This window comes from Apis florea, unplaced genomic scaffold (assembly GCF_048593485.1).
Source record: "Apis florea isolate Af1SG1 unplaced genomic scaffold, ASM4859348v1 contig_3811_pilon, whole genome shotgun sequence".
NCBI lineage: Eukaryota > Metazoa > Arthropoda > Insecta > Hymenoptera > Apidae > Apis > Apis florea.
In genome coordinates, this window is record NW_028256868.1 from 822,867 (window position 1) to 836,287 (window position 13,421).

The window sequence follows — 13,421 nt, forward strand, 5'->3', positions numbered from 1 at the left end:
ATACTATATTAAATTATAACGAAATAACTAAATATTTAAGAATTTACGCAGTTTAATTGCTACTGTAACAACGTCTCGTGCTCAATCGTCACGTGTTTGTAGTAAGTGAAGTCAAGGTATGTAGAATAACGCTTGACACATACATACGTAAGTATTACATACGTCAGTAATGTAATAACAGATGTGTTAGCAAGCCATAAACTTGTATTTTTAGACAAAAATAGAAAAAACAAAAGAAGTGTGTACTCGGAAGAAGGTATTCGTCAAATTGACAAGAACGTGAAATACTGCAAGAGTATATAAGTACTCAATCCTTATATTTTCTTTTTTTTCTTCCTGCTTCTTTTCTTAGCTTTATTCCCTCTCTTCTCTTTCTTTTTTCTGTTCATCTTATTCACATTACACTCGTTTGTTCTTTGTCAGTCGTAGTTTAAGTCTTAATCCAGCCTTTCGTTTATATTCATTTCTATCTTTCTCACTTTTTGTTCTTTCTTCTCTATCGTGTCAGCCTATCTCTTTCTTTCTCGATCTTTCTTTCCTTCTCACTCTATTCTCCGATGCAAAGCAGAAGAAACCCCCGCGGTTGCTCGTTCGTTCTCAAAAGTCTTACTCTCGTTGTCACGCGCTAAAAATACTCCCGCACAGTCTTCCGAGGGTGTACCATGCCAAAGGAGTACGGGAATTAGGACGACAAAAGCAGTCAACGTCGACCTGGAACTGTCATGGAACGGCTTTCGAGAGTGGCATGTTATTTTCGATGGATGAGGAACGCGACATCTCATGATGCAAGTGAGGTTGAAGACGAACAGAAAACTATTAAGGTTGAACGATATCGAAATGTCGGATGTAATTTTGAAGCTTCGAGGCGACTTTGTGGTATTTTGGAAAGTATCCTTCTTTGGGAGAACTCTGTGAATAGTATTTCTGTCGTCATTGTATTCAATATACTGTTTTGGTAAGTCCCTTTAGTACTATATGATATGCGTCACTTCAAAAATATAATTATATATAATTTTGAAAAATTTAATTAGTCAGTTATTATTTTCTATCATTCATTAGAATTTTAATTTTGGTTAGTTTTAAAATAAAAATCTTATGACGTCTAATTCGCGAAATAATGAATATTAAATATAACACATTTTTTTGTTACCATATAATTTAATTTGCAAGATTTTTGTATTTTATTTTTAATAAATAAACTTATACTAATGATAATTAAAAAATTAAATAATGATTAATAAAAAGTTTTGTATATTAAAAGAGAAGCATTGCGCGACATTTCATTGTTTCTAAATGCTTTGAAAGTAAGTCGCTTTCTAGGTCAAGGTTTATAGAAGCATGCGTGTTTCGGTATTTGATGTCAGTTGTAAATACTTACTCTATCGTTACTCAAGCATGCTTTATGTTTTTTTATATGATATTTCTTATGATTATTTCTTTATGATAAGTGTAACATATTCAACCATATAACGCATATTATGTTTATTTACGAATATTACGAAAACAAATTAATATAAAAGATTTCCTTATTTCAAGTAATTCTAAAACCTTTTTTTGCATTTCTTTTTTCACAATTATACTTATCTATGATATTCATATTTGCTTCGTCGAATGAATTGCATGTTTTCTGCGTATTTTTCCCACCAGATCTTTATTACTATTCTAGATGGCAGTACGTGTTGACAATTAAAATCGTGATTGAAAATTAAAGAAATCATTATACATAAATTATTTATTTGTTTCATTATTGTAATATTTGATTACAATACTTTATTATTTAAATATTGCATTTTGTAATAAAATTATAAAGAAAATAAAATAAAAAATGATTATTTATGAATATATATTTTTCAGGGGTATTATTGTATTAGAGGTTCGAGGCTTTGCTGCAGCCAGCAGTGCTGCACTGGTCGTTGTTCTCTGTTATAGTACCTTAGAAACTCAAGTTCAAAAAGAAAATAAAGCATTGGATTTAGCTGCGTATGTATTATTATTTCCAAAATTGTGTTTATATATTCATAATTATGTCAACAGTATAAAATTAATACAATTAAAATTTATAATATATTTTTAGCTCTTATGCAAAAACAGAACAAATTGAGAAAATAGGAAAAAAAATAAAAACAGCAATTCATAATTTGAAGCAATTGAGAAAAGAGCAACCAGGAGTGGTAATGTTTTTGTGATCGTTATATTTTATTATTATATATAAATAGAAAAATATATCTATGTTATAAACATATATATTTTTATTTTATTCAATGTAAAAGCTAATTATATTTATATAAAAATTAATTATGCTTTATTTTATTTTATATTTAAATATATATAAATTATTTGAATTATATTTTAATATTTTAATATTTAAACACTAAAAATGATTTCAGTTTTGTACTGCAGTTTGCTCTCTTTCTTTGGGTCTATGGATTATTGGTCGTACTATAAATGGTATACTTCTTACATATACAATATGCATGAGCATTTTACTTGGACCTGCATTATTGTTAAAGCTTCCTAGTAAAATGATATTACACAAAGGTGATTAATATAATATTAAATATAAAACTTTATTTTTATTAAAAATAATTGATATAATAATTTTAAATATAACTAATAATTAATGAATATCTAATATTTCATTTTGTTAGAATGGGATAGTGAAATTGAAGAATTTTTACCAGCAGTAACTGAAGATAATCTTCAAGTTCTTACTAGAGCAGGAGAATCAGGAGACCAATCTCCTACTCCTACAAGTGTATTGTCTGATGTTCAAAATGGTATAACTAATTGTTCAATATTATTAATCATAGCACTTCTAAATACTATTAATTACATTTATTATTATTTATTTTATATTTGTTCAGTAAATATATATTTCATAAAATTCTATTAAAATAATTTCTTTTATAGAATTTTTTAATGATGAAGAACTTTTGGGTCTTAAAATGCCATCACATGAAGATGGAAGCACTGATGATATAGAAAATTCTGAATTAGAGCTTAGTGCTGAAGAAACTGATATGGATGGTATTAAATTTCAAAGTGGTCATTTTGAAAAAGGATCATCTTCTGAGGAAGAAGCAGAACTTGAACCTATATCAAGCAAATTAATTAGTCACAGTGATGAAAGTGGTAGCGAATTTGAAATAATTGATGGTCAAGATGTTGATAACATTGCATGAAAAATAACTGATATATGAACTGTGAAGTTATTATTATGCAGAATAGAATTAAATGAAGAAATGATTTCAAATACATTTTAATTGGATAACAATCTAAGTAAAATAATTATTTTGTTTTAATTTTAGATACTTTTGCTTCTTTATTTAAATATTTGTATAAAAGATATTAAACTTCTATTTCTATTTTGAAAAAATCATTAAAATATCTATAAAAAAATCGCTACAAAAAGAATATAGATTTCTTTAAAGATACAATGAAAGATTTCTTTCGAAAATTTAATAATGAAAATTAATGAAAATTAAATATCTTCTTATATAGTGCAAATAATAGTTTCTTAATAATTACATTTATATGCTAAAAAATATTCATAAAATTGTATATATTTTGTGCAACAGAAAAAGTTATTTCTTATTTTTATTTTTGACTATATAAACGATTCTTAATGTATATAAAAGATTAAAAAAATTTGAAAGAAAAAGATAAAATTAAACAAAAAATAACAATTGTCAATTTAAATATCACTTTGACCTTTGTAGTCAAAAATGATTTTGTATATATGTATTACAAACAGAAAAGAATTATCTATAAATTAATAATCTAAATAAGAAATTATAATATCCATATAGTATAGAATATAACAGATAAATAAATATTATTATAATAAATATTTGCTCCAATTTTGATATTGCAAAAATTATATGTAAAAATTATCTAATTTATCGGAAATTAAGTTTCAATAATATTGCATAAATATTTAAATATTTATATTTTTTTATTTTAATTAAATTATACATATTTAAAATTCGAACTAGAAAAATTGATTATAATATCTACAAAAAATTTTAAAAAAGAAACTTTACAATAATTTTTTAAAACAAAATTTTTGTGTAACAAATTTTAAATCAAATTATGAAATAGTACATATTGTTTTAAAATTAATTATTTGTTACATGTTATAAAACCATTATTAAAATTTATATAATTTTATATAAAAAAATTTTATATAAATTTATATAATTTATATAATTATATAATTTTATATATATATATACTAAAAAAATTTTAATTTTAAATTTCAAAACACATGTTATTAAAATTAATAAAATTAATTTTACAAATTTTGCAAAAAATATTTAATTATATTTTATAAATAATATTTTTTATTAGTATTAGTAATAGAATATAATATAAATAATGAATATTAAAAATTATTAAGTAAATGATTAAATCATTATTTAAATATTATTATATATTAATTTTCAGGAATAATGTTTGTTAAAAACAATCAATTTCTAAATATTTGAATTATTTTCTAGTCATAACTTTATTATATTACATTATAAAATTATTAGATATAAAATACTTGAGGTAATTATATGTTTAATTTTATGTAAATTTAATTTATTCTTATAACTCTACTTCGTTTTAAAATAATAATTAGTGTAAATGATATATGTATATAAATTATATAAATATAGAAAATATTTTTGAAATTTTCTTGAAAAATTTGAAAAAATTGATCTATATTTTTTTTTAAATGTAAATTTGTTGTTTTACATTTTTATTTTTATTTTAAAGAAATATTATATTTAAAGTAAATCTATTAGATCACTTTAAATAAAAACAGATATTTAATTTATATAATTATTTATATTGATATTTTATATATATCATTCCATTTAATATTCATTTAATATTCATATAAAATTAATGTATTTAATATTTAATTTCTTAGGAATAAAGTTCACATCTTATATTTTTTTTGTTTACAATAATTTACATATGTGTATATTAATAGACATACTTTTTATGAAATATTAAAGTTAGTAAAAACATAAAACATAAAATGCAAAATTATATTTTTTATCTACAATATATACTTGTTATGTACATACATCATTTATGTTTTCAAATTCATTGATTTTAACTTTTGATTCTACTTTATTATTTGTGTAGACAAAATTTTTCTTATTATTATATATATCTAATATGTATTTTTATTATCTCCTGATGGTACAATTAATTGTACATTTTTCCTCTCTGGTAAAACTTGTAAAAATGTTTCTTGCCATGTTTTTCCTTCACTGACTCTAAGCAATATTTCAAACACTAAAAATATTTATATACATATATATATAATAAATTTTATACATATATATATATATATATATATATATATATATGTGTGTGTGTATAAAATTTATTTTTTTATTATATTTAAATGAATTTTTTTTTAATTGTTAGTAATAATTGTATATTAATCATACCATGATCAATAGTTAAAACTTTTCTTGCCTTCATACGCAAAAATTTATCTAGTGGTAATCTGCCATGTTTTATGCCAACTTGTATGGCTAATTTATGACAGAGACCCTAAAAATATAAATATTATAAGAAAGTCATATGAACCATAAATTTTAGCTTACCTTATGACTATTATGATCAACAAGACCACCTATAACATATACATAATCATGTTCCAATTGAGTAATAACATTTTCTGATTCGCTAGTAAGATATATAATTTTTTCTTTTGGATAAACATTTAGATAAGATTCTGCATAAAATTTTACCTGCAATATAAATTTTGAAAAAATATAAATTATTCATTACACAAATTTTTATTTTTGTATAATATATTATTTCAATTTTATTAAAATAACATACATCCCAATGTTCATATCCATTGTGTTTTTGCATATCTGTTTTTGATTTTCCATTAAAACTTGTAAGAGAAAATTGCATTGGTGCAATAGCTCGTCTATTTAAAGTATAACATCTTAGTATTTGTTTAGTTAATTTTGCAATATCTTTATCAATCATTAAATCATCAAAAGATAAATCAATAGTTATTCCAATTTTACAACTACTATCTGCCATTATACTTTTTTTTAAAGCTTTTCTAGATGGTCCAAGATTTATATTATTTGCACGAGCAAATGCCCGTTTTTGTTTTGCTTTCTCTCGTTCACGTAATCTATAAAATTAAAATAATTTTTTTATCAATAGTATTATTATTAAATTCAATTTGATATAATTTAAAAAATATTTAACCTAATCATAATAAAATAATGGAATATATTGTATACATATAAAATCATATGTATAGTTCTTTAATTTATTAAAGAACTGAGAAATATAAACCTTAGTTCAATCTTTCGTTTCAACCATTTTTCTTTTTTTTTTACTTTTTTCAATTGACGTTTACTCAAATTTAGATGTAATTCCGGTAACTTTGTATCCATATTACAAGTTTCGTGTTCACAAATTTGTATACATTGTGTATCAATTTTCATTATTTCAATGTTATTTGTACCTTTTTCGATTTCCATATTTTAACAAAAAAGTAAGAAAATGAAACTCGTACTTTTATGATAAGATCTACTAAAATCTCATTGAAGAAAATCTCATTAAATAACTTTAGGCGCGAAAATAATAATATATTTGAAAGATTACAATAAATATAAAATAATATGTATTTATATATGTATTTATATAAATTTTTTATAATAAAATTATATAATAATTTAATTATTAATGCATTTTTATGTTTAATAATATTTTGATATACAAAAACATTATTTATTATTAAATCAATTATAGTTATTTATTAAATTTCAAATTTTTTTATTATTTTTTTAATAAATATAAAAATCAATAAAATATAAAAATCTTTTGAAAAACAACTTTTTAATATTCAATTTTGTTTGAAATATAATAAATAAAAGTAATTTACAATTTCTAGGGACATTATAATAGTAAAAGTAAATATTGGCAATTAGTTTAATAATTTCTAAAGAATAGAGTCATCTGGATGAAAATTTTAGGATTCATCTTGCAATAGCAAAAGCAGACGACTTTTGTACGTTTTAGTATTTGATCAGGTTTCGTGAAGTGAGAGAATGCAAGTTATTGGAATTGATGGTCGTGTTGTTGGTTATCTTTTTTGTTTTCTGATACTCCAAGCAAAATTAACAAACTCCAGAACTTCTTGGAGACTCAGTGCTGACAAAGTCGTCAAGACAACAGATTTCGTGAACACAATTGAGGATGATCCTATTTTCGATATTTTGGCTAGTAGCATTAGTGTTGGAAATGGACAAAGTTGGAGTAGGACAGCTATTTCTGAAAATTATGAAAAAATACAATCATATTGTCAAGATTGCAAAAATGTTGCATCTGGAAATCATGAACGGTAAGAAATCACAGGAGTTTGATTTATTTTGGGTAAGAGCTATGTGGCACATCTTGTTTCAGAATATAAAATTCAAAATGATACTTTTAACATTTTTTGAAACAAAGTGGATTTCGAGATTATTTTTTAAACATAATTCAAGAATTTATAAATGCCTGGAAAATTAAATCTCATGTTTTATGATTTTTTGCATATATACTATGGTATTCTGACAATACAATAATAGATATTATTGTAACATTCCACTTAATTAAAAGACATTTAAAGGTCTGAAATGATAAATTCTTTAAAGATAAAGTTTTCATTAGATTTTGTATTTTTTATAATATTAATATTTATCATAAATATATCATAAGATCTTAATCAAAATATTAAATTGTACTTTGTATTTGAGATTATTTTTTATATCACATTTGCATGTTTTGCATGTTTAATATAATTATTAATATGCAGAGCATTATTACAACATATGTTTCATTTATTATAATTTTTAAATATTAATAAGAATTTACAAGATTAATTAATATTTACAAGAATTAAAAATATTTAATTTTTTAAGAAATTAATAAGATTAAATATTCAAATTGTATGAAATGTGTAAATATATAAAATATAATAATTCTTAAATATAATTAATCCAAAAAAAATTAAATTATTAAATTATAAAATAAATATTAAATCTTTTTTATTTCTACATTTTATTTAATTATTATTAATTTTTATATTTTTTAGATTTTGTTTTTAATAATGCAATTTTCTTTTTCTTCCTGTAGTTAGTATTTGTGTGTGGCTTACTGTTCTTTCAGCGTTAAAAAAGCCCTAACTTTGGTCCCCTTGGCAGACGATTCTCGTCATACGTGTTGAAGGATACATCAAATGCCACTGAATCTTTTCCTCTATCATCTCAAGTATCAAATGAACAAGTTATGTGTGCTTCTGGTCAACAATGTGAAGATATAATTCTAGACTGTGGAAAGCCTGTTAATTTCACTTATTATGATAACTTGCTTGGTGTTGCAAATAGAGATAAACATCCATTAGTTCCAGAACCTAATGTAGCACTTATGTTTAAGAAAAATGGTGGCAAAACTATGGATGTTGATATTGATCTGTTAGAAAAACGTTTAATGAAAGCAAAACGAGAGGTATAATTATTAAAAAATATTATTTAAAAGAAAAAAATAATTTATTAAAAAAATCTATTATTTGAAATTATTGAATTTGTTTTAGAAACCAAAGTCTGTTCAACTTTACAATCAAATAGGAAATTTTTGGCGTATAAAAGGTGATGCACAAAGATCAATTGAATGCTTTCGAAGAGCACTTGCTGTATCACCACATAATGCAGAAGTATTATTAAATTTAGCTCGAGTATTATTAGTTCAACAATATTTGGATGATGCAACATATTTAGCAAGACGTTCTTTAGAATTGCAACCTCCAGATCGTAATGCTTGGGAACAATATCTTACACTTGGACAAATATTTAAAGTAATTAAAAACTTTGAAAATATAATTATTTTATAATAATAGTGAATTTATATATATTCCATGTATATAGTGCATCTAATATATTTCATTTGATTAATCTCATTTATAATATATTAAATGTAAGAAAAATAATTTTGATCCTTTAAATTTATTTTATAACATTATCAAGAAATAATTAATCATTACAATGTTCATTTTTTTTTTGAAGGCATATGGCCATTATCAAGAAGCAGCAGTACATTTACGACATGCCTTAGAATTAAAACCAGATCTCTCTGAAGCTGCAGAAGCTTTAAGAGAGGTAGAGTCACTTCCAGCTGCAAGCATACATATCTATACATTACTGATAATTATTTGTTTGGTATGTAAAATAAAAATAAAAATATTATTATGTTGTTTTCATATAAATACATTAATAAACTTTATATTAAGATAAAATATAAATAATTGTTATTTATAATAAATATTTGAAATATAATATATAATATTTATGTTACAGGTACTTGGAGTACTTTTAGTAGTTTTAAGCAGTGTAGAATGTGATGAAGATTCTAGTTTAGTTAATGGACAACTTCAACGTCCAGTTCAACGTCATTTTAGTCGCGCTATGGCTATGCGCAGTTTACGACTTAATGTTGCTCGTAATAAACGTTGTTGATTATTTATTAAAAATAAAAATAATCTTGTGATATAATAGAACCTTGATCAATGCATGCAAACATCATTCATTATGTTGTGATGAGCATAATTTCATGTTCTATGGATAAACAAATGATGATTTATAAAAAAATATATAAATTTTGGATTGATTGTTTGAAATGTTTATTGCACAAATCTTGATATTTACATATATTTTTAATTTCATTTCGTACAATAATCAAGGTTCTACTATAGAATAAAATTTTCAGCTGTTATTATGTAATTACAAAGTATTATTTGTAATATGATTTTTAATAATTATTTAGTATATTAATAATTATGCAATTTATTATAATTATAAGTGAAAATATACAATAAAAAGCAATACTATTTTTCATTTACTATGAAAAGAAAAACAATATGTGCATATACATACATATTTTTATTATTTTCGTGATTAAAAATGGAATGTAATTTACGGAATTACGAGATATTTTTGTTAAATATTAACATAGATAATATTAACAGTATTACTTAACATCATTTACAATATACAGTGATATTAAAATATGTAAATTATTATTTCAAATATCTATTCTCTAACAAATTTTTATGTTTGTAAATAATTTACAATCGTGCACTTAATTTAAGATTTATATCATCTTTAAATAATAATTTTTAATATATACATGAAATACTTTTTTTCCTTCTACAAATAAAGATATGTAATAAATTTTATTTTCATTAATTCATATATAGATTAATTTTGCATTCATTTTTTTTTTTTTTTTACATATTTTTAAATGAAAAACAATAATTTTTTCTTCTATTTTAAAATAATTTTAAAAATAATCTTCTGCACTCTAAATCAATTTCTGGATCATTTTTATTGATATAACTATTTATAGTTATAAATATTCAACATATATATACTTAAGTTTTTTATGTTTCTTATATTTTATATCAAATATATAAACTATATTTTGTATAATTTTAAAATCAGTTTTCTAAAGTTAAAATTTTCAGATTTTACTTATTAAATAATAATAAGATATAAAAATTGATCCAAAATTTTGAGTGCAACAAAAAAGAAGTTTAATCCATTTTAATATATCACTTTTTTAGATCTATTTAATATTAAATTATTAAATTAATTTTAAATATTCAAGAAAAATTATATTAATATTAACATAAAATAAATCTTTAATGTATTATTTTTAAAATTAAAAGAATACATAAAAAGATCATGTTTCGTAATATAATTAAATAATAATAAAAATTATTTTTTATTTATCAATGCAAAATCAAAATATCTAAAAATCTAACATATGCATAAAATTAGGCCGTACATTTGCATAATTTTTGCTTTATGTACAAATACCAAAAACTAATACTAATTAAGACTATTTACCACAATTTAATTCATACTCCTTTAAGGGTTTTTGCAAAGAATGTATCCATGCAATAGAAAATACTGAAAATATTTTTAGTATATTTTATATTCAATAATTGTATTATTAATACAGTTTTTTGTTATTAATAAAATTTTATATTTGATAATTTAAACTTATATTAATTTTTATTTATTGTACATACTTTTTATTGTTCAATTTTTTTTTTTTAATTTGTATAAGACAAAAAACTTATTCGTTATTTATATAAAAAATATGAATTATTTCATATATTTTATATATTTTGTTTAAATAAAAAATATAATATGTACATTATTTAATATTTGTGATATAATAAGAAGAAATATAATAGAGAAAATTAAATATTAATTATATTTTTTAATTTATCTTAATGCTTCAAAAATTATAACAATGTGAATATAAAATATGTATTTTGCTTAACTTTTAAATAAAATTTATTATATAATAATTCAAATGAAATTTTTTTAGATATAAATTATTTTATAACTGAATCAAAAAACAAATTAAAAAAAAAATACTATATCATAATATAGTAAAATATATATATTCATTGACTATGAAGTTTCTTATTCTATGTACATAGAAACATCTTTGTCTATAATTACCCTTAAAAGGTATTTATATGCAACATGCATTTATCTTAATATACATATGTAAACAGTGAATATATAAATTAAATGTATATATATATATATATATATATATACACATATACATACATAGGTCTATGATACTACAGTATTGCTATATTAAATTTTAATACACCTGTAAATTAAAATTGAACCCAACTGGCATTTCCCACTGTTGGTTGTTGAGTTTGAGATTGTTGTGATGCACTAGCAAATTCTCCCCATTCAGAACTTGTTTGAGTTTGATTCTGAGTAGGTTTATGTGCAGGAGATGAGGTTGGAGTTTTTGCAGGTGGTGGTGCAATTTTTACACCACCTGGTGGAGGTGGTAAGCCCAAATTTGTATTGGCACGTTGTTTTGTTTTAGTAGAAACTTCTGTACCATCTTTTTTCTATATATCACAAATATAAAAATTATATTGTATAATTATGTAAAATATTTAATTTATTATATAATTGAATTTTTAAATATTTATAGTAATATCTACTAAAGTAATGAAAAAATCTTACAGTAATTTTCATATTTATTTTTATTGTTTCTCCTTCTTTAAATCTGAGATCTAATTCTTGCTTTGGTTTATCCTTTTCTTTTTCTATTTGTTCTTGATTTCTGAGCCATTTGAAATGATCTTGAAGAGCAACATTTAAATCAAAACTATCAGATCTATCTAGAAATCCAACACCAATAAAAGCTGATCTTCCATTATCATCTTGAATTCTTAGAACAAAATAACGAGAAGAATCTGTAACTGGTTCAACTGCAATTCCTGGATATTGTTCAATTGGACATTTTGCAAATAATTCTCCAGTAACTTTATCTTCTAATTTTATAGTAATTGAATCTCCTTGAGAAACTAAACGCATACGCCCAGTCCATGTAGGTTCTTGAAGATTCCAATCAGCTGCACTAAAATATATATTAAAAAGTAATACATTTATTTTTAATAAATTATATTAATCAGTATTTTTACACTATTTTACTATGAATAAATTTATTTATTTTAATACAAAAAAATTTTTATTTAATAAAACTGAAATATATATTATATTTTAAATATTTAATATTTGATTGGATTTTTTTATAAAGCTTGAAAGTTAAAAATTATATTTTTAATATAATATAACATTAATAGTACAAATTAAAAATATTCTATATTAAAGATATAAAGTAATATTACATTTTTAATAAAATCCGGTATAACTTTTACTTTTATATACATGTTACAACAAAAACTAATAATGAATATATGAATTTTTTTAAATAGCAATGTCATGTTTAAATATATTTTTGCATACTTGTTAAAAATTACTTGTCACAAAATTAAAAAGAAAAACGCTGTCAAAAAGAATCAATCGTACCGATAACCCCTATTCGTTGACCTTGGTGGTATTTTAAATACAAATACTTCAGATTTTACGAGTAATACACTTTCATATGTATCCATTGTATTTTTGACAAATCACAGAGAAAGTGCTTACGTTCAAGAGTTGAATTTAACGAAGTTTAAGTACTATTTCAAAATTCGTTTATATTTTGTGACGGATCTCTGACGTGATTTGATAACTTTATCTTTAGTCACGCCTCCCATCCCCACACAAAGACCGTTAACCATGGATTATTTTACTAGTGATAATAGATTGTCTTCTGCGTAGTAAGCATATACGATTTGTAATTTCAATAAAATAATGAAAATTTAATTCAAATATGATTTAAATATACAAATTAAAAAATAATCGAAACAGTTTTATTTTATTTTTGACTATTTTATTTTATATGACTAAATAACTAATGCTTATATTTATATATTAATATATATGTATTTACATATTACATATATTATATTTATATAT

At 21.8% G+C, this 13,421-nt stretch overlaps 4 protein-coding genes across 9 annotated transcripts; 2 read left to right on the forward strand and 2 right to left on the reverse strand.

The window, feature by feature from the left end:
* Window positions 1-47: 47 nt before the first annotated feature.
* Window positions 48-3,288, forward strand: LOC100865141 (uncharacterized). 5 transcript variants are annotated; one of them, XM_086917091.1, is made up of 8 exons: window positions 48-116; window positions 215-303; window positions 646-955; window positions 1,855-1,980; window positions 2,075-2,171; window positions 2,388-2,538; window positions 2,649-2,777; window positions 2,911-3,288. In XM_086917091.1, exons 3-8 carry the CDS (start codon window positions 723-725, stop codon window positions 3,180-3,182), a joined length of 1,008 nt encoding a protein of 335 aa, XP_086773217.1. In that variant the 5' UTR covers window positions 48-116; window positions 215-303; window positions 646-722; the 3' UTR covers window positions 3,183-3,288. The 5 variants fall into 5 exon arrangements, with proteins under 5 accessions (XP_086773217.1, XP_086773218.1, XP_086773216.1 ...); XM_086917092.1 differs by having other exon boundaries at window positions 215-256; XM_086917090.1 differs by having other exon boundaries at window positions 84-147.
* Window positions 3,289-4,488: 1,200 nt separating this feature from the next.
* Window positions 4,489-6,515, reverse strand: LOC100865021 (tRNA methyltransferase 10 homolog A). Its single transcript, XM_003692211.4, is given in 6 exon segments — window positions 4,489-5,171; window positions 5,174-5,292; window positions 5,451-5,556; window positions 5,610-5,756; window positions 5,851-6,160; window positions 6,328-6,515. Coding segments are annotated over 6 exon segments (975 nt in total). The 3' UTR covers window positions 4,489-5,066.
* A 91-nt stretch (window positions 6,516-6,606) lies between these two features.
* LOC100864904 (uncharacterized) lies at window positions 6,607-9,893 on the forward strand. Its single transcript, XM_003692210.4, has 5 exons — window positions 6,607-7,378; window positions 8,220-8,523; window positions 8,609-8,869; window positions 9,078-9,230; window positions 9,369-9,893. Exons 1-5 carry the CDS (start codon window positions 7,086-7,088, stop codon window positions 9,525-9,527), a joined length of 1,170 nt encoding a protein of 389 aa, XP_003692258.1. The 5' UTR covers window positions 6,607-7,085; the 3' UTR covers window positions 9,528-9,893.
* A 1,287-nt stretch (window positions 9,894-11,180) lies between these two features.
* On the reverse strand, window positions 11,181-13,298 carry LOC100870164 (NECAP-like protein CG9132). 2 transcript variants are annotated; one of them, XM_003697492.4, is made up of 3 exons: window positions 12,930-13,298; window positions 12,081-12,477; window positions 11,181-11,962 (listed from the first exon to the last, which is right to left on the reverse strand). In XM_003697492.4, the coding sequence occupies exons 1-3, from the start codon at window positions 13,013-13,015 to the stop codon at window positions 11,714-11,716; spliced, it is 732 nt and encodes a 243-aa protein (XP_003697540.1). In that variant the 5' UTR covers window positions 13,016-13,298; the 3' UTR covers window positions 11,181-11,713. The 2 variants fall into 2 exon arrangements, with proteins under 2 accessions (XP_003697540.1, XP_012347335.1); XM_012491881.3 differs by having other exon boundaries at window positions 11,467-11,962; window positions 13,050-13,162.
* Window positions 13,299-13,421: the final 123 nt, after the last annotated feature.